Source organism: Erigeron canadensis, chromosome 7, assembly GCF_010389155.1.
Source record: "Erigeron canadensis isolate Cc75 chromosome 7, C_canadensis_v1, whole genome shotgun sequence".
NCBI classification, from domain to species: Eukaryota; Viridiplantae; Streptophyta; class Magnoliopsida; order Asterales; family Asteraceae; genus Erigeron; species Erigeron canadensis.
The window spans coordinates 21,790,350-21,815,613 of record NC_057767.1 but is presented as its reverse complement, the minus strand read 5'-3'; the positions used below and the strand labels follow the sequence as shown (position 1 = coordinate 21,815,613).

The 25,264-nt window shown below is 35.1% G+C and overlaps 1 protein-coding gene across 1 annotated transcript; it reads right to left on the bottom strand.

Annotated features, from left to right (window-relative positions):
* Positions 1 to 15,427: 15,427 nt before the first annotated feature.
* LOC122606834 (uncharacterized oxidoreductase At4g09670-like) lies at positions 15,428 to 17,156 on the bottom strand. Its single transcript, XM_043779708.1, has 2 exons — positions 16,660 to 17,156; positions 15,428 to 16,157 (listed from the first exon to the last, which is right to left on the bottom strand). The coding sequence occupies exons 1-2, from the start codon at positions 17,119 to 17,121 to the stop codon at positions 15,534 to 15,536; spliced, it is 1,086 nt and encodes a 361-aa protein (XP_043635643.1). The 5' UTR covers positions 17,122 to 17,156; the 3' UTR covers positions 15,428 to 15,533.
* Positions 17,157 to 25,264: the final 8,108 nt, after the last annotated feature.

The following is a 25,264-nucleotide window of genomic DNA, read 5'->3' as shown; positions in this document are numbered from 1 at the left end:
ACCATTTTAGTGATGCTTGCTTCAACCCATATATGGACTTATTCAACTTGCAGATCATGTACTCTTTACCTTATGGAATTTCAGGCTCACATGTTTACGTCTTATTGCAAGTTTCCATTCAGGAAAGTGATCTTGACATCCATGTAACGTAACTCTAAATCATAATGAGCTACGAATGCCATGACGATCCTTAAGGAATCTTTATGAGACATGAGATAAGGTCTCTTGATAATCGATTCCTTCCTTTTGACTAAAGCCCTTCGCAACCAGTTTAGCCTTATAGCGTTTGACGTTTCCATCCGGTCCAATTTGGTTTTGAAGATCCATTTGCAACTTACAGATTTGGATTATTCAAGAAATTCAACCAAGTCCCAAACGTCATTATGGTATATGGAATTGAGCTTTCAAATTAAGGCTTCATTCCACTACTAAGTGGCTTGTTTGCTATTTATGGCTTCTTAATAAAAGCTAGGATCAATAAACTTTCCAGTGTCCTCAACTTCAGTTAAATAATGAAATCATCAAAGTTATGGTCTTGTTGGACCTAGATGATCTCCTGAGTTGATTTTCAGGTTCAGTAAGGAAGATGCTTTAACATTAGTACTAAGATCCTTTGTTTTAGCATTATTAATAAGATGCTTTAATATTAGTAATATCTCTATTAGGAGGATTAGGATTTTGATTAGGAGAAGGTGGATCAGTGATATTAGGAGCAGCGTTGGGTACAAGAGTAGTTATCGGAGGAGTAATAACAACCAACGAGTGGTTCCCCCCGCTTCTTGTACTTCTTGCAAATCTTAAATTATGATTTGTCGTGCTCCCACTGATCTCTTAGTTCTCATAAAATGTGACATGCTATGTGTCAATAATGCTAGTAGTGTAGGAAAGGCAATAAAACTAATAACCGATAAAGAAATATTGAAGGGATTTAAGATCTAATTTCTTTAAGTTAGGGTTATAGAGTTATGCTTTGGCAGTACAGCCTCATACGTTCATATATTTTAGACTCGGTTTCCTTTATGTCCAGGAGTCTTAAGAACAAATTCTAATGAAACTTTTATTGAGTTATAAAAAGTTGTGCGTAAGGCCTTAGTCCAAAGGAAAGTAGGTAAGTTAGTGTTGACAAGTATACTTTTCACCATGTCCATTAAGGTTCTATTTCTCCTTTTAGCAACATATTTTCGTTGAGGAGAACCAGTCATGGTGTATTGGTCAGTTATATCTTGTTCCTTTCAAAAGTTATGGAAAGGACTGGGAGCTTAAACAATATCAGTATGTCAACCACAATACTCACCTCCTCTATCTGATCTTATAACTTTTATTTTATGTTTAATTTGGTTTAGAACCAATTATTTAAGATCAATAAAAGTCTCTAAGGGTTCAAATTAGATATAGGTGCATATAACGGGAGTAATCATTAATGAATGTAATAAATGATGTATGGCTTGTGATGGATGCGGGATAGGGACTACTAACATCAGAGTGAATTATTTCCAACAAGTTGAAACTTTTAGTGGCTCCTTTCTTAATCCCTTAAGCTATTTTACCTTATAAGTATTAAATACATGTTTCAAAATCACTAAATTCAAGCGAATGTAATATTACATCCTTTATGAGTCGTATCATGCGAACTCGTGAGATATGGCTAAGATATTTATGCCACATTATGGAGGAATTCTCTAATTATTTAGGTAATTTTGTCTTTGTTTTTAGTTATGTTAGCAATGTTAGGAGACAACAAAAACTGTGAGAAATTATGATCTAGTTCTAACTTATACATCAATCCATTGAAGAAACTAGGACCAATGAACTCATTGTAATGGCAATCTCGTCGTAACCATGAATGAATACATAACTTTCAAGGTCTTAGACTAGGAAAATAGATACAAGGCTTTGAGAAATTCTTGGCACACAAAAGGTATCTACTAGTCTAATACACTTTCAAGTGTTTATATCTAAATCATAAGTCTCCATGGTTTCGACATATAAGAAATCAACCCTTCCAACTCTAAGCTTTTTTTGGTCATTTGATAGCTTCTTAATTGTATGGAATCCTTATGTTGAGTTAATCACATGAACCATAGAACTAGAATCACTCACACATGTATTAATAGATACGTCAAACATAAATGAATCAAATACTACAGGAAATAAGTTACCTTTATAAGCTAGCTACTCCTTGATTTTAGGGCAATCTGGGCACAATCAGAATTTGCAGTTAGGATTGCTCGTCAAGGACTTAAAGCTAGAGGTAAGAGCACCATGATTAGTCTTTTGAACTTTAATTGCAGTCTTATTACTGTTATTATCCTTCCTCTTGATAGAATTAGCAGTGGTAGTAAGGTGAACAACTTAAGGTTGGCCCAACTTAAGGCGACCATTTTCTTACACACACATTGCTATTTAGTTCACTCATCGACCATTTATCCTTCATAGCATTATATCAAATTTTGAAGGTGTCGAATGAGTAAGCAATGAGGTCATCATAAAATGCATAAAAAATTGTCAGAGACTTATCATTAGGACTCTTAAACTTATGAGTCATGTCAGTCATCTACATTATGTGTTCACAAATACTGCTATTTCCTTTGTATTTAAGGTAGCATACACTTTATACATTTCCTCAGATACTATGATTAATTAAGTTTCTGACTAACATTAGTGACAAGCGATTCGCCCTATCCCACTTTCTTAAAATTTGCATTCTAAGCTACAAAAGAGTTAGGTTCATAATGGTGAATTACATAGTCAAGGTCTAGCATCTTCAGAGTTAGGGGTAATTAACCTTTTTATGAAGCAAAGTTTGCATCAATAAGTGGCTTAATGCCTAAGTTGGGTACTACAGTGGAAATAAAGAGAATATAAATTCATGATACAAGTAATAGAAGATTATAATAGTAATGCCTAAAATAAGTAAGCCTAATAGTAATGAAGTTATAGTGACATGATTAGCTATCTAAGGCAGACTAGCAATATCTATAAAAGTAAGGGAAATAAAGTAATGCCTAAAACTAACTAAGGGCTAATAATAATATTCCTTAATATAATTAGATATCTAAGGCAAATTAAGTAATGTCTCTAAAAGTAATGGAACTAACATAATGCCTAAAATACGTAAGAGGCTAAAGTAATGAGACTAAGACCATTATATTAATGAAGCTAGTGATAAGTAAACCTATTATAAACACCAAAACAATAAGTTAACATAACGCTTGTCTTTTGACCTTTGGGCACAAAATCAAGAATTGCGTATATTATGCATGAAAATAGTCCTTTTAGCACACAAAATATATTAAATATCCTTTGGACATAATTAATATACTTAGTGTTCATTATGCAAAAGGAAAAGAACGATAGCACCATGAGAATCACATTTGACCTTTGGGCACAAATGATGAAACCATGTACATTAGTGTGAAGCCCCCACACATTACAAGGGTCCGGGGGCAGCGCCCCTGGAGGCAGGGTCTCAGAGGCGGCAAATTTAGCCACAAAATTATAGTGTAAAACAGTAAGCACGAACTCATTCATCAGCTAAAATCATCTTCAGTATAATACGAACTTAAGTAATAACTCGTGATAACATAAGCACGAAGTCATCTAATAGTTCATGATAATGTAAGCACAAGGACATCAGTAAGTCGTGATGACATAGGCACGTAAAAATCATGTAAGTCGTGAGCAGTAAGCACGAAGATGTCATAAATCCGTGATGATGTCAGCACGAAGAAGTCATAAACTCGTGATGACGTAAGAACGGGTTTGTCTGTAACTCGCGTATGAAGATAGTTAAAGTTCGTGAAGACATAAGCGCGAAGGTGACGTAAGCGCGAAGATGAGCAGAAGCCATGATGACGTCAGCACGAAGATGACGTCTGCGCAAGGATGACGTCAGCACGAAGTTCTTAATCTGCAGATTTTTAGTTCGCGAAATTCATCAAATTCGAACCGAATCACGACTGATCGTTCGTAACCTGGCTCTGATACCACATGTTGGAATAAACATGATTCGATTCGAGTGATCAAACATCCCAGATCATCCTGTGAAACCTGTAAGAAAATAAAGCATGATTGCTATTGATTTCGGGTTCCCATAACAAGATGATTGAGTAATAATGGGATGATAAATTCGGCTATAACATGATGCACGAATTTAATGAGGAAGACACACACGAATTTAGGAGGGATTAGGGTGTGTTTATGTGATTCTCCATTAACCTAATTTAGGGTTAATGACTCTCTATTTATAATGAAAGTATTTACACATTCAACCCCTCTGGTGTTTAATGTGTGTAACATTAGTACTCATAATTCCAATCATTTAATGGGAAACCCTATACTAGCTCTTTAAGAGTAAATACGCCCATTATATATATTACTAGACATAGGGATTTTAGTTATCGTCAATTATCATATCAGGAATGATAAATGATCAGTGACGGTCACAATAACGTGGTTCCAACATCTACTCATTAGTACGAAGAAAACTTTGTTTTTGCCAGAACACTAGTGCTTATTTAAAGACTCGAAAAGAAAATTGGTTTCAACATCTTCAGTTTAAGAGTTAGTTTTAGTTTCGTAAACGACTCCGAATTTATGACCCCCAAACATTATGATCAATTTTAAGTTGTTGTTTCGTTAGTCCATTACTCATTCTAAGACTTACTAATTAATCATCATCACCGGATCTTGTATATAATTCTTAGCAGCATAACTATAAAACATGCTACAAGTGAACGTATGTTTGATATTCAGATGGGTTGATCGAAATATACCTAAACGGTATTCAGATGGGTTGATCGAAATATACCTAAACGGATCGATAAACACAGCTTGTAACGAAATCAAAACCAGTCTCGAAGAGTTCTTGAAACGGTTACTTAAACGGACTAAACACCTTCTATACGTTGATCTCAAAACGAACTCAAACCAAAGGACGAACAGCACGCCTAAGATCACCCGCGTACTTGGAGTATGCATGAGCGGGTGCATGAGCGGACCATCAAAGAACTTCGAGACCGACACGTCCACCATTCTCTACGTCATGATCTCGTCGAGCATATTTGGAGTCTTCCGTAAACCTTGTTACGTTTAATTCATTTTTAGGATTGTTTTTTTATTTTAAATGTATTTTAATGTTATTTTTTTAATGTATAGTACTCATTTTTATTAATAAAATGGTATTTTATGATTTAATATAATATTTGTGTTTAGTTTCTAAATTATATTTGTGGTTTTATTTATTAAAAGTTTAAAAATAAATATGTTTGAGTGTATTGGAAAGTATTGGATGTATTGGGTATTGAGTGTGAATTGAAGAAAATGTATTGAAAAGAGGTTTTACTGATGTGACACTGTATTTGTTAGTATTGGGTAAGACCATTGGGGGTGCTCTAATAACATCCGTAACTTTTTTTTAAACAGCTAAGAGCACCCCCAATGTACATAGTATTGAGTAGTATTGGATTTCAATACGGATAATACCATTGGGAATGTTATGTATTGGGTTAGTATTGGATAGTGTATTAGAAAGTTGTGGTGGTGAATACGGAGGATTAGTTGTGTTTTTTTTTTCTATCACATGCTTTAATATTTATTATTTAAAATGGTAGGTCCTAGATATATATATTGATATGTATTGGATGTATTGGATATTGTGTGTGAATTGGGAAAAATATATTGGAAAAAGATTTTTCTGATGTGACGTGTTGTGACACTGTATTGGATAGTATTCACCCTACCCATTCGGGATGCTCTTATGATCAAACATATATATGACTTTTTATTGTTATTTTTATGCTGCTTGTAGACATTGTACCTCACGCACTTCACCTTATACTTTTAGCTACAGTGATTTATACTCAGACACCGACCTTACATTTTAGCGTTTATGCGGCAATTTTGGTAGGATATTATCATTGTTGACTAGATAATATCACAGAAAAATAGTTTGCATTGACATATACACCTTGCACACCTTGTTGATACCTTAAAGGTGTTAAAAAAAATGTTATTGTTATCTATTATATAGAAGTAGAGGTGACATCGTATACCACCAATTCAGAGGCAGCCTTGCATAAGGGCCAAATGGGCTCAAGCCCAAGGCAAAAAAATTATAAGAGGCAACAAATTTCTACCTATAGTTATACATCGTAGATTTAATTAATGACTGGTGTGAGTTTCTCAGCTTAAATGAAAAATAGATATAAACAAAATAAAACAATTCATAGAGTCGTAACTATTGACTTTTCACTTTTATTCTTTTATATACTGGCACCAACTATGACCCTTTTTTTTTTAACAATTTAAGATTCTAACTTTCAAGGTGACATTTTTTCAAGTTTTTATTTTTATTTGTTTTTATATAACAAGTTTATTTAACTTAATTTGTATTAGGAGTTTCATATTATATTTTTGGAGTATTATCTTCAATAATTTGTATTGTTTATTTACTTCTTCATATAAATTTTGTTAAGAAATTAACATTTAACCATGAGTCAAGAGCGGTTAAATAAGTTTAACAGTAATAAGTATCAAAAGTAATTATTTAGCTAATGTAGATTGTGAGAAAATAACTGAAGTTTTTGTAAAAAACAAAAATACACTTAGACATCGTTTTGTAACTTTTTATTTAGATAATAAATCCGGCATGAGAATTAGCCTAACTTAACTAGGTTCCAAACCATCAAAAATATAGAGTTGTAACATTTAAAGATTTTTGCATGGGTATAACTTCAACCATTAAGCCCTGAGCATCTGAATTCTTAGGACCAGCTCTGCAATGCATAACACCCACTATATTGTTATACTTTTGTTGTATGAGACATTGGTGACAAAGTTGCATTGATTATCAAAAGGCATGTCATTGTCAGCAAGTTTTAGCTTTGTAATACTATTATTACTATCACTGGAAAAAAAAGTCATTTGTAATTGCCCCACTAGAATTTTATTTTGTTTACTAGAATTTTATTTTGTTTGTAGCTATGCAATTGATTAAACATTGGAGAAAATGTTGCAATATTAACAAAGAGTTTAGAGTAAATTACATTTTTCGTCCTTGAAGTTGGTACGTTTTTCATTTTTGATTCCTAAACTTTAAAAATTAAAATTTTGACCCTAAAGTTGGCCAATTTTTTCAATAATCGTCCTTTGGCCTTACGACGTTAAAAAATGGCCGTTAACGTACGCACGTGCTAGACGCGTGAAGGGCACTAATGTCATTTCACCATACACCGAGAGACAAAAAGTGAAAAAATAGTTACTTGAAGGACGAAAAGTGAAAAAATAGCTATTTGAAGGACGAAAACTAGAAAAATAGCTACTTGAGGGACGAAAAATGAAAATCATACAAATAAATTTATTCTTCCATTCTTTATTTTCCGATCATCTTTTCCGATGAAATTTTCTGACTACACATTTATTTTCCCATTACCCCCAAGCCTCTCCAATCACCACCACCTAATAACCACTAACAACAGCCTCGCTACCAGCCACCGCCGTTTGTAACCAGCACCAGCCACCGCCGTCTGTAACCAGCACCAGCCACCGCCGTCTGTAACCACCACGAGCAACTGCCACCCACAACCACTGCCGCCTATAATTACCACCAGCCACCGCCACTACAATCAACACCAGCCACCGCCACTACAATCACCACCAGCCACCACCGCCTACAATCACCACCAGCCACCACCGCCTACAATCACCACCAGCCACCACCGCTTACAATTACCACCAAACACCGCCATCTACAGTCACCTCCAACCACCGTCGTCTACATTCACCACCAACCAACCGCCGCCACCTAGAATCACCACCATCCACCGTCTTTCTTTCAATTAAAATCATAATTTAGAAAAGAAAATAAAAAGATGACTGACATGTTGTTAGAGCACATAAAGTGCACAATCTGTTGTCCGATGCAATAATTCTAAAAGGCTAAGAACTATTAAGTTAATAAGGCCCAGTCTGTTTGTACAACCTATAAATATAAGTCTTAGGTCACGAATTTAGGTTGATGATTTAGTTGCAACATAAAGTCATTCACTAGGTTCTCGAGGTAGAGATCTATACCTCGAGATACCGCCCAAACTATCACGATTCGTCTCAATGATTGTAATCCGTAATCATTGTAGATGTTGTTCATACGGATTCATCTTGTAATCATATGATTAATGATAGTATTTTTGTGTTTATCTCCTGTTCTTATTATCTTCGTGTGTGTTTATCATGATAATCATTAATTAACCCTAAAGACGATTATAGATGGATTCCGCACATCTATGATTGTTAGATCTCGTGTTAATCGATCCGGGAACGTGCTGAAACACGTTTTCACAAGTGGTATCAGAGCTTTGGAGGATGATATTTCCTCAAACGAGATCTGAAAATTAGGTTTTTGATGAAGAATTCAACCAGATCTGCTAAATTCGTTCTAAGTTCATCTCACGAAGATAGGAAACGAATTTAACTTTAAATTCGTTCTAAGTTCATCTCACGAAGATAGGAAACAAATTTACCTTACGAAGTTAGTTGTTCTTACGAACTTAAGTCTTAACTTCGTACAGATGAGGTCTTCACCTTACGAACTTAACCCAAAATAGCCAAAAACACCTCACGAACTTAACCCTTTTCACCTGACGAACTTACACTTACGAACTTAGCATTTGGTTGCAAAGTAACTTTGTTCTTACGAAGTTAGATTGCACTTACGAAGTTAGTTGTTCTTACGAACTTAAACTTCGTTTCATGCAGATTTAGTTCTTACGAAGATAACATCTAAGTTCGTGCTGATGTCATCCAGAAGTTAGTTTAACTGAGAGTTGATGTCATCACGAAGATAGTCGTTCTAGCTGAGACAAGTTCGTATATGGTTCTTATCAGACGACGAAGATGTTCTCAAGCTACTTTAGAGGTTCAGTGTGTTTCAACATCAGAAGATCAATTACATGGAAGCACACAACAGGGTAGTTATTAAAAAAAAAAAAAAAAAAAAAAATTTAATTTCTTGAGTAAAAAGGCGGGAAATCTTGAGTAAAATTTAATTTCTTCTATGGTCTTAGAAGTGGATTTTTACGCGAGATTCAAAATTTGGTAATGGTCGAAAAATTTTGGTCCGTTTTCGCGCATATTTGGCACGGTTTCGGTAAAAAAATTCGATAATCATCAAATTTTTCCTACCATCTTAGATTCAATAATTTACGTGAATACCAATGTTTCACGTAAAGGTGTTTTTCCCAGAAAATTTGGAGGGAAAATGGTGTACCCTGTTATCGGCGAAGAGTTTGCAGTTGTTATATGCTCTAGGCCATTTGGAACCTCATACAGGATAGGAGATACCTAAGACAGGCTGAAGTTCAAGATTTTTGCAGAGAAATGGGGGGGGATAAAACTTTCAGTCCTCGGTATTTCTAAGCAAAAATATGAACTACTCGACATTCATTGAAGATCAAAGGTTATTCTGTTCATTCATTCAGTTTAACGGTTGATGGTGATTAAAGTATTATAATGTTCGAGTTTGAAGATCATCATGTTATTATTGGAGTATTATTAGAAGTTGATCTTTTTGATATAGCGGTTTGAACTGTTGAAGTGTTGCTGCAATGAAGTTGGTTACTTGTTGTTGAGTATTTGAAGATTGAATCTTATCTATATTCCAAGACATTAAGATGATATCAGGTGACTGAGAGGAGCAGTCACGAAGATAAAGATCTTTGTGTATGGCAGCGTATACAACTGAAGAGGATATCTGATTAGAAAGGCTTCGAGTGATTGGTAGAGTTGTGAAGATACAAGACAGAGTCAGACACTGCTAGTTGAGACAGGATTCATGATACTACAGTTTGTGATTCAAGCTACAGAGTTTCTTATTTTTGTGAGAGCTGATTGATTTGATGTTGATTGTTGGAAATTCAACTCCGCCATTACATGCCAATTAAGCAAGATGAGCAGAGTCTCCGGCAATAAATCCTAGGGTGGAAGATTGTTGATGTTTAATTTGGAGGTGCTACTACTGAGGGGGAGAACTACAGCGAGAAGTGTTGGGTTGGTTAGTTTTCATGAAGATATAGAGATTTTGCAGGTTGAAGATGAGATTGCAGTTTCAGAAGATCGAGTCTCAACATTGAAGATCCGATATCTCAAAGTTAAGGGGGAGGCTATTCATTTAGACTTTCTATAATTAATATCGGTTTGTGAAGAATTGATTGCACCGGCCAAGGGGGAGTTTGTTAGAGCACATAAAGTGCACAATCTGTTGTCCGATGCAATAATTCTAAAAGGCTAAGAACTATTAAGTTAATAAGGCCCAGTCTGTTTGTACAACCTATAAATATAAGTCTTAGGTCACGAATTTAGGTTGATGATTTAGTTGCAACATAAAGTCATTCACTAGGTTCTCGAGGTAGAGATCTATACCTCGAGATACCGCCCAAACTATCACGATTCGTCTCAATGATTGTAATCCGTAATCATTGTAGATGTTGTTCATACGGATTCATCTTGTAATCATATGATTAATGATAGTATTTTTGTGTTTATCTCCTGTTCTTATTATCTTCGTGTGTGTTTATCATGATAATCATTAATTAACCCTAAAGACGATTATAGATGGATTCCGCACATCTATGATTGTTAGATCTCGTGTTAATCGATCCGGGAACGTGCTGAAACACGTTTTCACACATGTTTGAACTATAATTTGTTTGATTGGTTGTGTTTTGAATGTCATGAATTTGAGTAAATGATTTTGTTTGTGGTATAGATTTGGATTCAAAGTCGGAAAATTCCATCGGTAAAAATGATTGGAGAAGGTGATCGGAAAAGAAAGAATGGAAGAATACGTTTATTTGTATGATTTTCATTTTTCGTCCCTCAAGTAGCTATTTTTTCACTTTTCGTCCCTCAAGTAACTATTTTTTCACTTTTCGTCCCTCGGTGTAAGGTGAAATGACATTATTGCCCTCACGTGTCTAGCACGTGCGTACGTTAACAGCTATTTTTTAACGTCGTAAGGCCAAAGGACGATTATTGAAAAAATTGGCCAACTTTAGGGTCAAAATTGTAATTTTTAAAGTTTAGGGATCAAAAGTGAAAAACGTGCCAACTTTAGAGACGAAAAGTATAATTTACTCAAGAGTTTGTATTGGTAATGATATTAAAATATCATTAACGCCGAGACTAATGAACAGTAGCTTTTTTGGCTTTTTCTATACAACAAAAATTAGAGATATATACTTGTTAAACGCAATAATAAACAAAATCTGATTTAGTTCAGCTGGACTTGGGCTCACCTTTTGTGTAAAGGGTGTGGGTTCGAGTCCTCCACCACCACTCTTTAAATTTTTTCCAATCTTTTAGATATTACATTTTCAACCCTATAAATTTTACATAAATAACCCTGACCTTTTACATATGATGATTTGGTGTATTAGTTTAGTTCATTTTCTTGATTTTTTTTTTTTTGCTTTCTAACATTTTTTACTTTACAAATTCTTTACATATTTTAGGAACTTTTTGATTTATTTGTTTTCTAATTATTGTTTTGTTTTCATAAATTTTTTTTTTGCAATTAGACACATATTTCCACCATTAACTAACTTTCTTACATTTAAAAACTTCCTGTTAAATACCACAAGATGATTCAAACAGCGACGTCGTCCAACGGGGCGGCATAAGAACTTTCTAGTAGATTTTTATTTGCAAAGAGAACGAACACATATCGATACATCTATGCAATAAAGTAGTACAAAATGCAACAAATTAAAGATGTAATGGTGAAAAAGTTATTTGAACTTGTAACTTATGCATAAGTTTTGGTAAATAGCATATTGGTTTTGATATACAATTTTTTAAACTTGTAAAAAGTTTTATTTTTAATCTTTATAACAGTATGGTGAGCCAGTCTTTTATTATTATACAGTATATGTTATTCGTATTTATCTGGGAAGAGTATCTCAAAAAGAAAAAAACCTTCGTCGTTAAGTGATATCTGGGAAGACTAACAATGACGAACCACGACCAATTTCTCCATCTATAATGCCCAAAAAAAATATTATGCCCCCTTTCATCAAATCTCTTGATCCAGTGGACCACTGGATATACGCCATTGGTATTCTTAACTCTATCTGATCAATATGTTTTTGATTACATTTATCTTTTAAATAATCAAATTCATTCTAAACAGGCCGACCTCAACAAAGTTGTCAATATATTGCAGTTAAAAAGTAGTATCAAACTGCTATCGTCCTCTATAAACATAATTTATTGAAAATAGTCAAGTAGTGTTTATCCAAATTCCTATACGTACGTGTAGGGTGAAAAAGAAAGACAACGAAAGCAAAAAGGAAAGGTTAATTATCTTTAATTATTATTAATGCTGGATTATTTCTTTATTAATTCAGCTACTCATAAATCCGTGTCACCGTGTGGAATATGGATACACGAACAGTTTATCTAAACGATTTACAAATGTTTAAATGAAGAACATGGAGGGATTAGATGTCTAAGGGGTGTTTGGTATGATGGAATGGAAAGCGAGAAAGGGAATAAGAAAGACTTCTCTTGTTTGTTTGCAATGGAGAAAGGAAATGAAAAAGGAGAAAGATGAATCGATTTCATTCTCTCCATTCTCTATAAATTGTAGAGAATTAGTGAGAATGAATATATATATTTTTTTTAAAGATGTTATATGAAATAAATGTATTATTATTTTAAAAAATTTTATTTTATATATCCATTCTCTGTGGGTACCAAACAACGAAATTCATTCTCTTTCCAAATACTCATTCTCTTTCTCACTATTTCCATTCTCTATTACATTTCCAATCTCTATGATTCCTTCCTACCAAACACCCCCTTATATAAACTTTTTTTTTTTGAGTTTATGTAAAACTACAAATATCGATGTCTACAACACCCGCATTGTCCAACTCAGTGAAACCCGGTATCTTCAATACCAGTCTTAGCCAAAATCTTGATTAACAATCATTCATACAAGTTCATGAATCGAACACGTTCATAAAGACCGGTGTTGTAAACAATGACAATTTGAGCCACGTTTGTGAAATTTGATGTTGGACAAGGCTACATCACCAGTCTCGTAATTTTACAAATTGTCAAAAAAAAGTTTGAGTTAATTGCGGGTTTCGTTCCTATAGTTTACCCATTTTCGTGGTTTACGTCCCTGCTTGAAATTTTTAAGCAAATATGTCCAAATTTGTCACATTCTTTGTACGTTATGTCGTCCCTGTGGCTAATAGCGTTATTATTTATCCGTTAAGTCGACACACATGACCCACACATGAGGACAGTTTTGTAATCTGCCACCCACAACCAACTGACCCCCTTTATTATATATTCGTATCTATTATATTTATATTTATATAGATATATAGAGGATAGAGATCAAATGAGAAGGTACCTTAAGGAGAGAAGGGTGAGAAGGTTCGTTTTTAATTTTTTTTAATTTGTTTTTTAAACTTTTTTCCTTTTTTTCACATTTTTCATTCTCTCTTTAATTAACTTATTCAATATAAAAAATTTTAAAAATATTTTTTATTCCAAAGGGCGTAGCCCGTAAGCTATAGGCGAAGCCTCTAGGCTTATAGCGGAGCCATAATAGCTAAGGGTGAAACCCGTTAGGTAGATCACCCCATCACTTATCACCCTCTACGACTTATCACCCTCTACGACTTATCACCCTCTACGACCTATCACTCCCACCAGTTACCCCTTATTAATATCCTTAAGGGCGAAGCCCGTACCGTATCCTTACATGTATAACTCATTAACTCGGGTTAGGAATTTTTTTTTTTTTTATTTTTAATTTTTCTATGGATTGAATTAATTAAAAAAGGAATATAAAAAGTGATAAAAAGAAAAAAAATCAAAAAAACAAGCTAAAAAAAATAAAAAATGAACCTTCTCTCCTAAAGAACCTCCTCTCTGGATCTCTAGCCTATATATATGTATATATATATAGTGAAGAGTTATTTTGAGAACCCTTTTTTTTGCGAGAATCTTTGAGAACTTTTCAAATTAAGCCCAACCGATGATTATTGTTTACATGAAAATTTTTTTTTATTGTTTTCTGAATAATTTATGTGTAATATTGAAGTTTATAATTGTGTGGAGGCATGGAGTATCATCTGTTATACAATTATGTGGAGATTTGGATTCTTGATCACATGTGCACGAATATTGCTATGATTACATCTGATCGACTTGCATACATGTGATCATAGCAATATTCGTGCACATATGATCAACTATCCAAATCTCCACATAGTTGTATAACGGATAATAAATTATGCATCCACACAATTATAAACTTCAAAATTACACATAAGTTATTTAGAAAACAATCAAAAAACAATTTTTATGTAAAGAACAATCATTGGTTGGGCTTGATTTGAAAAGTTTTCAAAGGTTCTCACAAAAAAAAAGTTCTCAAAATAACTTTACCATATATATATATATATACACACGACATATACATATAATCCAAATAAAACCCAACCCTAAATTCCCTTTTAATTGTTTACTGGTTTCTTTGTCACACTCCCCTGCCAAAATTTTGATTCAATAATCAATCATACAAGTGCAAAAATTGAACAAGTTCATAAAGACCGGTATTGTAAACAGTGATAATTGGATCCACGTTTGGGAAAACCGGTGTTGTAGACGTTGGGCTTCGATGATTTGGACAAGGTTACAACACCGGTCTTGTAATTTTACAAATTTTAAAAAAAATGTTTTTATAAACACCAAACCCCTCCAATTTTTCCTTAACCTTACAAAATTTTCAAATATAATATACAAGTACATTATTAAAGTAAAAGGATGTTCGTGCACACTACAACTCCGTATCACTATTCAAATTTTGTCATATCGTATCTAATTCGATTTTTTTACAATATACTTATTGATTTTTTTTGCCTTTTTATTCTTTTAGTTAATCCAACCTTTTTATGGTCACGTCCCGTAACGTTATTCGCTTTTTGCTACATCGCATCACGCTTTAATTCTACTTTGAGTTACTTCTTGGTTACTTGCACACTTTTAAAAAACTTGGGTGAGTTACAATTCATCAAAGTCACACCTCGTGCCACCATTCGGGTTTTCCCACACCGCATCCTACTAGGTTGATTTTCTATAACGGGTTACTTTTTGGTGTTTTCACTCTTTTTCTTTTGGGTCATTCATTCCTTTCGTGGTCACATCCCGTACCACTATTCGAATTTTGGCAAATTACATCCGCTTGAATTCTCAATTAATATATTAAAGATTTTGTTAAACGAACGGGCTAATTTTCAATTTCTTGCATTGTTTAAAAAAAAAAATTCATGACGGAATGGTTTTTTATTGATCGTTTGAAGGTTCAATGCAACGTAACATTGCCCCAAATTTACTAGCATACTCGAGTCCATAGCAATAACAAAACTGTTTAGGGGATTCGGTGTCTTATGTCAAGATACAATATTTTAGCAAACGACAATTTATTTCAAACACAAAAACCCAAAAACAGAGGACATCTAGTAAACAACTTCAACAGGTTGGAAACCATTCTTAATGGATGCTACAACTGCATCAATGACCACCTGAGTCTTTCTACTGATGATCTGCCACTTGGTCTCCGGTTTATCCTCATTATCGCGAATTCCCTGAACGAGTCGAGCAAATTCCTGAACCATTAACGCTTCTTGAGGATGATCGGTTGTGATTTTATACTCACTTGGCTCAGGCACACACCCAATTGACAATTCGGCCCATCTAGAATTCGCTACTGCATAAAATGGTCCAACCTTTTCATTAAACGGGATAACAAAATCGTGGACACGAAAGTTTCCTTTAGTACCAAGTGCAACTATGTCCATACATAAATTCGTAAGGAATGAACAATAGAAAGTTGCTACTTTGCCTTCCTTTTCCCAGTTTAAAGAAGCGCCACATGATAATAATACCCCTAAATCATTGTACTCAGGGTATCGAAGCGCGGTCACTGTTTTTGGAAGCTCATAATCGTAAGCCCATAAAATAGCTCGTATGCTGTACCATCCTGTATCCCCAAGAGCTCCTAGGGAGTCTAGATTCGGGTTTACACGAATATCGTTCTTAAGAAAATCGCCTTCTCCAACATATGAAAATGTGCTATGAACCTATATACAATTAAGCATTACACAATTTCACTTTCAAATTTCTCACCCTTAAAAGTAATCAAAACTCATTAGAAACTAAAACCGACATATCCCTTAAAATATTTTGTTTTTGAAATCGGGTCTTTATTGATGGAGATTTTGTCACCATCAAGTCTACAAAAACATATTTACTACAATCAAATATGTGTCCAAAGATATTCGTTAAATTATTACTAGTAATAGTTCAGAAATAATTTTTTTTTCTTCAGATTTACAAGTTTGAGCTCTGTTAAACCTAGTCTCTCATAAATTTTGGGCTTAGTGATTTTGCTCCATATTTTGTATTGTAATATATCCTCTAACAGATTAAAGATAACTTGAAAGACTATTTTAAAAAAAAGTAATAATAATAATCAGAATTTAAACTGATATGATTATATGGGGATTTTTCATATATGTATGTGAAAAATATATGTCCACATATATGATATCCTTTACATATTAAAAAGACAAACAAATGTACCGATTTGAGTTGGCCAAATTTGTTCTCATCAGAAAGGACCTCCTTCATCTTTACAGTCCGTGGATGATGCATCCACATGGTAGCATCCATGAACTGCACCCCACTCGATTCACAAGCCGACAGTATCGTATCCAGTTCGCCAACGTTAAGCGCGACAGGCTTCTCCAACAAAACATGTTTTTTCTTCTCAGCAGCCAAAACAGCCCATTTCACGTGTAGGCTAGTTGGTAGCGGGACATAAACCGCATCGACATCAGGGTCATCCAATACGGCATCGTAGGTTCCATAAACTTTGGTGGATTCTGGAAAATGGTTTTCGGATGCAAAAGCGATTGCTTTGTCTAAGGAACGGCTGCCTATGGCGGATATGGTTATGTTATCGGATAGAAGCATAGCCCGTGATACCTTTCGGGCTATGTTTGCACATCCGAGTATTCCAAATCGGATTCGGGTTTCAGCCATGTTTTGGTTGAGTTTTGAGTGGACTAGTTGTGAAATAGGGATGTGTATATATAGTACAAAAAGCTCATACTTGTGTAGTTAGTGGTTCCTAATATTTTCTTTACGTTTTGTTTTTATTTGGTTATATTTATTATCCATGATGTTACATAGAGATAGAGATGTATATATAAATCAATAGGCTTAACCAAAGTAAAAAACCAATCAATCCAGGGTTAAATAAAGTTAAACACCAATCAATATAATCTAGTTTCTTGAAACACCTTCTTGACGTTAACCTTCACATTATCAAACGTCTAGAGGTCTAGGTGTTTTGGAGCTTAAACCGGGTTTGAGCGTTTGATTTTGTACGTCCTTTTTTTTGTTTCTCTTTTCACTTCACTCTTTTCACTTTATTTATATTTCAATCCAATTATGTAGTGACACTTAGGCTGTATTCTCGAGTTTAGAATGACATGATAAGAAAATGAAAGATTGGCCGGATGGGAGAAGAGAAGAAAAGAAATAGTACATATAAAAGCTATTCTTGACTTGGATTGAAAATCAAAGAAAAGAAAAGGAAATTAACAAAGCAGTACATTCTGGAGTTAGATCAAACGGAAAAGAAAAGAAAGTTTTCTATGATTTTACTATTATATCCTTATATTTTTTCCCAAATCAAATTTAGAGAGGGTAGAGGAGTAATTTTACAAAAAGCCAAAATGTTTTCCTTTGGAATTCGCCCAAATTGGGCTGAAAATTTTAGAATGAAAAATGGGTTAAATTTCCCTTCCTTCTCCTTTCTTTTCTTTTTGAAAAAAACTTGAAAATGCATTTTTGTCTTTATTTCTTTTCTATTATTTCCCTTTCCATCGAAAAAATAACTCAAGAATGCACTCTTAAAGTCCTCTCATCCTTAGAGAAAGCCTCGCTCCCACAAAACCAATGAGGTATCTTAGATGAGATGACGTCACATGTCAGGGATACTCCCTTTTGGACTTTTAAGATTAATCTCTCACTCCTTATAGTCTTATTGTTTTTTCTTTGTAACACCCCAACTAAGGCGGAACAATGAGATGTACAGAAAGTCGAGTATTCAAAACAAAGGATTATAAATAACATTCACCATAGCTTTATTTGATAAAAAGAATTTACAATGTACAAACATGTGAACCAATTTCCAAGTACAAATGCGTCCACCATACTTGGATATTAAGTCCACGAACCAAATAACAAGCACATGAAATAGTAAACTACAATGATCAAGGCGGATTCCATTGCCTATCACAAGGTTTGATCTTTGACTCCAAAGTGCAATGCAAACATTCATGATGCATATAAATCCTCAAAGCTTATGCTAATTCCTGAAAAACATGAAGAAAAATGTCAACTACGAAAACGTAGTTGGTGAGTGCATAGGTTTTTATATAAATCTTGGTACATCACCGTTTTAATACTTAGAAAACCGATCACTATTACATTTCGAAATACCCAAACCATATGACCGACAAAAAAATTCTTATATCATATTATCGAGTTTTTCCCAAATACCACAATGTTATTTAAAACGTTTAAAATCTATGGTAATTATAAAGTTCTCATTTGTAAAATCTTTTTGAGGGAAAAATATATCAAATGATTAATCATATATCACATCGAAACCATTCGGTCATCAATATTTCAATATCGCCAATTTCAACGACTTTCAAGATTTCATATGAGGGACGATACCCAAACCGTATGTTCAAATCAAAATATCCAAACATATTAATATCAATTTCATTTAGCCACACGGGCATAATTTAATATCAATTTTATTTAGCCACACGGACATAATTTAATATCAATTTCGTTTAACCACGACGGCATAATTCACATAATTTTTTGATGAGTAAATGCTTGAGCCACTACTACTACCTTTTGATGTCCAAACAATATATTATTTCATTTCATTTCATTGCACAAGCTGTCAATCAAGTGTTTTAATTACAATTAGGATCGTGCCATGGAGACGAACATTTACATTTAAGGTAGCTAGAACACTGATGGGTGTATGTTTTTTATTTATTTATTCCTAGTCTTTAAAATTTATGTTGTACAAGTAACTATCTAAACTAACACACACTTTAACGAGCAGTGAACCCGGTCAGTTGAGTATAGCCTAGTGGTAAATTACAGGATCGTTCGCAGGGACGTGTTGCGTTACCTAATCTAGTAGTACGTGTAATTCTAGTTTGTTTGGGGGTTTGTCACTAACTCTTAATAAACTAATTTTTAGCAATTAAATAAGAAAATATAACCAAATGCTTTGCAGCAAAAGGCTACTCTGAAAATAGTTTTGAAAGGACGAATATTAGTAATTAAATTAAAATACTTGTTTGGCATCTCCGATCTCATGGTACGACCAAATACTATCCTACTGGTTTGTTAGCCTGTTGGAAACTTAATCACGGTTCAAATTCTCGTTAGATTCACTTTACCTAAGTAGTAGTGCTGTCGCTAGACTCACACTACCCTTTAAAATAAGTTCTCGCTAGATTCATTGTTTTAAGTATTATAACCTAAAGTTTGTGTTACTAATTCATCTTTTAATTACTCGGCTCTTAAGCCATGACCAGATATAATTCCCTCCGGTGACCACAGTGCTCGTTTCCATGTCAAAGGATCGCGTCTGGTATTGTTAAGCTTCATGTTCAATTCACCCTAGTTACTATGGTTCTGGATCCCTCGGTTACAAGTGAATCACTTTTTACTTCTAGTTATAGACCGACTAGTTGTTTTTTGTCCTATCATATTAGTCCTAGTACATGATCATAGACAATCATCAGAATTAAACTAATATGTTCAGATATAAAACCAATAGCAACATGAATTACTAATAAACATGGATCTATGATAAACAGTAAAGCACACTCCAACAGAATCTAAACAGTGGCTGTTGTCTTGCACTTGAGTCTTCGTTTGGCTCCCGAACCACTTCCTTGTATCTTGTAACTTCATAGGCTTCCTTCTTGAGTCAGTTGATGTCATTACCCTCTCTCGCATCTTTCGGGAACCTGTACAAACATATCATTCGTTAAGTATCAATAGTTCCGGAATATTAACTCATTTAAGCATAGAAATGAAGCCTTTCTTTAGGGGTTTTTATCACAAAATGGACGCTCATCATATACCCCCACACTTAAGCTTTTGCTTGTACTCAAGCAAAATTGTCCCAGAAAAATAAATCAATTGATGAGTGGACATTTTAAGTGTAAAAGTGATCTACTATATCGAATTCATTCAAAGGATAGTCATGCAAAACGATTTGAGAAAGCTTTAGACAAAATCAGTAAGCTATAGCTAGAGACTAGATAATCAGTCAATCAAAACTAAAAGCTAACTTTTTATTTGTGTTAATACCTCTAAAATAGTTCTATACTTCCACATGTCCCACAGCTCAATCTTACTACCTTTTGCAGACTAGTTAAGGACTTAATTCAAGTTTGTTTAGCAATCAGAACTACTAGCTACTAGCAAGAAGTTTATATTTCAAAAGTGTGTGTACTCGTGAGTCACTACTTAGATATACTCCTACAATACAGTCATGTTTGCTAGCTAAATACAAAACCAGTCATACAATATTATCATCTTTAATAGTTGAGACAACGGTGACAGGTCGGTGATTCCTCACTCGCAAAGCGACATAACTCAACTAAAAGTTCTACATCAAGACAGCGGTGACAGGTCGGTGGTTCCCCACGCGCAGAGCGACATAACTTGATGCATTTTTATTGATTTTACTCGTTAATAGTTCTTTGAACTTTTATTTAATCTATTGATTGCCTTTTCTTTTGGATTTACTACATTATTCATGCAATAGACATTATCAGAGATCCTAGATGACTCATAATCCTACTCCGCATGCAACTAGTTCACATTAAATAGTGTAAGATTTAAGGTAAACCATACATCTAAATGAGTTCCTACACAAGCACGTAAATTAAGTCCAATTTATACACCTATGCTAATGACTAGAAAGCTCTAAATTGCTAGGTATATTAAAGTCCAGTTAAATGTGCTATGGCAAACATAATCGCATACAGTTTCAGTCTAAGCTCTAATTCAGTTGGAAGCATGAACAGCCACAAATCTGTAGTTAAGCTAACAATTCTGACTAACCGTTCATCTTACCAAGCTAATGTTGCTTAATTATCGTCATCTTTTGTCTACTTGCAAAGCTTATAATCTCAAAATAGTTTTCAGACACTTAAAACTTGAAATTTGCATGAAATAAGTAGTAGAAAACTCGTTTAAAATCAAACAATTTGACCAAGGGTTTTTCCTATTCCATCCCCCCACACTTAAATTGTACAACGCCCTCGTTGTACTAGTCATAGAATACAAAGGGTAATAGGAAATACACGTAAATTTTAAAGTAAAAGGATTAACGAAACTTCCCAGGTCTAAAATTGCATGATAATTTGTTGAAGATGGCATTTGTATGGAGAAAGTTGAACATGATGAGCTTTTTGATAACTTCAATCGTCTCCATTCGATGGCGATCCATGGTTGCTTCTCCATCTTCTTTTCTTTTTGGTATTTTTTGATTTTTTAATTTTTTTTGGATTTTTGGGTTTTTCTGATTTTTTTTGTATTTTTGGTGATCTGGTGCGCAAAACGGAGTTGTAAACGACGTTGATTGGCGGAAAATGGTTCTGGTGGTGGTGCCACCGGCGCTGGTGGGTGATTTAAGCTGGTAGCGGCGCTCGTGGAGTGGGTAGCGGCGCTGGATCTGCACAGGTGCAGGTCCAGCGGTGCTAGTGGTGTGGCCAGCAGCGCTGGTCTCCCCAGATGCAGTCCCAGCGGCGCTGGTTGTCTGACTAGCGGCGCTCGTGGCTCCTGTACTTGTTCTGCAATCTGATTTCTTCAGCGATTTGATGCACGAACTCCCCCACACTTAGCTTTTGGCCAAGTGCATGGTTTCCTTCAGACTACAAAGCAAAATACTTCTGCACACTTCGATCAATTTATCAAAAATGGAAAATACGAGCTAAAACAAAATGAAAAATAGAAACATAAAACACGATTGCAATAAGTTACTTGTTCCTTCGATCCTTGAAAGCTTGCATCTGTGATACTTTTAACATTTTCATATCATATCACAAACCATAAAGTTTAAAACAATCACTTAGTTGCAATTAGTCACAATTCCTAAAAATGAAAAATAAAAATGAAAAATTACTGCTTGGGTTGTCTCCCAGGAAGCGCTAAGTTTACTAGTCTTCAGCCGGACTCGGTTTTGGAACTAGGTTGAGGAGTATGGGTTAGGCCTAGGGCCGGCACCCGTTGGTGTGTTTCTCATGAAAATGTCCGATTGGTCTTCCATGAATGATTCTATGTTCATCCTTTCTCCTTGTCCTTGGCAAAGCTTAAAATTGCATTCAAATCCATAGGGATTATCATCACTTATATCTTTTTTTGTGAACTTTAATATGTTAGTCCCGGATTGAAACATTAATTCTCCTAATTCGACGTTTATATCAGCACATGCGGTTTTTAAAAATGGTTGACCCAAAATCACATTGTCTTTAGTTACCGCCTTTTTTTTAACTAGAAAAAATTCTGTCGAAAATCTTACCCCATCTATGCTTATCACTACCTTTTTCACCAATCCCCTAATTCTAATCCTTGTATTCCTAAATAGGTATATCATTGTATCTTTCCATTCTACTTCTCCTAATTCTCTTTCGGCATATCTACTATGATAGTCCAGGGGAAGTATATTTAGGTTTGCTCTAGCATCGACAAAAGCCCTACAACCTAAATTTCTCCTTATTCCCATTTTAATCTGAAAAACTGTTGGGTCTCCTAAAGCATTAATTGAAAGATAGGGGTTGTATTTTTCCAAAGATTTTTCCTTAATGTCATCCCATCCGATGTTGTTTAGAACTCTATTCACATCTAGTACTATCTTATCTCCTTCTTCTATGTTTCTTTCTAGCTTTTCCAGGATTTTTTCGAGATTACTACTATTAACTTCCCTATGCAAGCTACTTAATCCTTTCTCATATCTGTTTTTCATATCTAGACCTCCACCGAACACAAAACTCTTTAAGCTTTTAAGCACTGATGTGCATTTGACGACTTACCTACACAATCTACCTCAACATTACAGCACATTTCAACTCACTCTTTTTAGTACCTGACATCGGTATTGTTACCCTAACGTCCCCGTTAGACAAAGTCATTTCCCGTTTTAAAACATAAATGTTAGCATCCGCCGAACACAAAAATCCTCTTCCTAACAGTATCAATTGCACATCTTCATTACCCATATCAAGCACGACAAAATTGGTCCAGAATTCTAAGTCATTAACCCTAACATGGACTTGTTCGACAATCCCCTTGGGTTTTCGGTAAGTCTGATCGGCTAACCGAATACTCATGTTGGCGGGTTTTAGCGAACCTAGGGTAAGTTTTTCAAAAACAGTAGTAGGCATTACATTAATACTTGACCCTAAATCAGCTAATGCACTCGAAAAATATTCATCATTAATAGTGCAAGGGATAAGAAAACTTCCCGGATCCTCGTTTGCTTGCGGTGTCCGCTTTTCATCATTCTGCGTGTCGGGATTCTGAACTTTTTCACTTCTGCCCAAATTGTCTCCATCCTCCATTTTGCATTTGGATGCGAGCTGGGTACCTAAGTCTCCGTCTGAAATCGAAATTGGGCCTGAATTAGAACTGCAGGGTTCACCAGTGGCGCTGGTGGTCTGCCTGGGGGCTTCCAGCGGCGCTGGTTGGTACCTGAAGGGCTACCAGCGGCGCTGGTGGGTGATTCCTGGACAGATTCTAGAATTGCCTTTTTGTCCGTTTCGCTTCCATTTTGCCTCCGTATACCCTGTACCTGATTGGAACTTTCACAAGAATCATTAGAAATCATAGTGGAGTCATTACCTTCGGTGAACACGGCGTTCACATTCTCATTTCGTCCGATCGGGGGTTGGTACTTTTGACTTGGATTAGGGTTTGAGCTAGAACTTCCTTGCAAGATCGGCCTTGGCATGGGACTACTATCCTTCCTTGTATTCTGCTCAATCCATCTATCTATCTTTCGCTCCATTTCTTTTATTGCGGCTTGTTGATTCCTTACTCCTTCGTCAACCTTTTGATTGAGATTGCTTATTTTCTCATTGAGCGACTTCGTGTAGCTTGCCAAAGAGTCATGCCTCTTGTCGTTCATGTCCATATACTTCTCCATCATGTTTGTGAGCTTGACAATAGGGTCCTCCTTGACTTTATTTCCCGCTTTTGGTTGCTCCGGTTGACCGTTACTCCTTTGCCACCTATTTTGAAAAGAACCAAAATTATTTCTAGAATAATTTGCATTATAATTAGAATTACCGGGATTTCTTTGAAATAGTCCTCGTTGAAAGCCTCCTCGGTATTGATTCTGGACAAAATTGACTTGCTCGGTGGTTTCTTCTAAACAATCTTTGGTATAGTGCATCTCCCCGCATTTGTTGCACCCGTGTGCAATCACCTTGAGGTCCTTATCCATAATGTTCAACTTGTCTTCAAAAGTAGAAAAACGGTTAGATAAAGCTTTAAGTTCATGGATTACCTCATCATCGGGGTTGCTCTCGATGCTAGCCACGGTCCTTCTCGACTTTTTATCTCGATCCTTGTCATCTACATCTCAAGCTAAGCTTTCTTGCACCATATCTTCCATCATCTTGTACGCGGCATTAGTAGTCTTGTACAAAAAGTTACCACCTCCGGCTAGATCCAAATCCTTTTGGGAACTCTTCGTTAAACCATAGAAAAAGATTTCCATGATCTCATCCTTGCTAAGTCCATTCCCGTGACAGTTTCTGATCATCTCCCTAAGCCTTTTCCATACAACAACTAGTGATTCTCCTTCGTCTTGCTTGAAAGCTTTGATGTCTCGAAGCATTTTCCTAGCTAAACTCGGGGGAAAGAATCGCGAAACAAACTCCTCGCGAAGTTGATTCCATGTGGTGATGGTACCTTCATCGAGCTCATCGAACCAAGCACGCGCCTATCCGGTGAGAGACGACGGGAACAAGCTAAGTTGCACATCGTCATCGGTGACGTTTCCTCCGTATTTAAACATTTTGCATAGGCTAGTGAACTTGCTTACATGCTTGTGAGGGTTGGAATT

What these genes read in the sequence shown, in the direction of transcription:
- LOC122606834 (XM_043779708.1), bottom strand. Translation starts at nt 17,121, where the DNA reads ATGGCTGAAACCCGAATCCGATTTGGAATACTCGGATGTGCAAACATA. An exon ending in AATTTGGCCAACTCAAATCG is followed by an intron (nt 16,158 to 16,659) that starts GTACATTTGTTT and finishes AATTGTATATAG; the next exon opens with GTTCATAGCACATTTTCATA.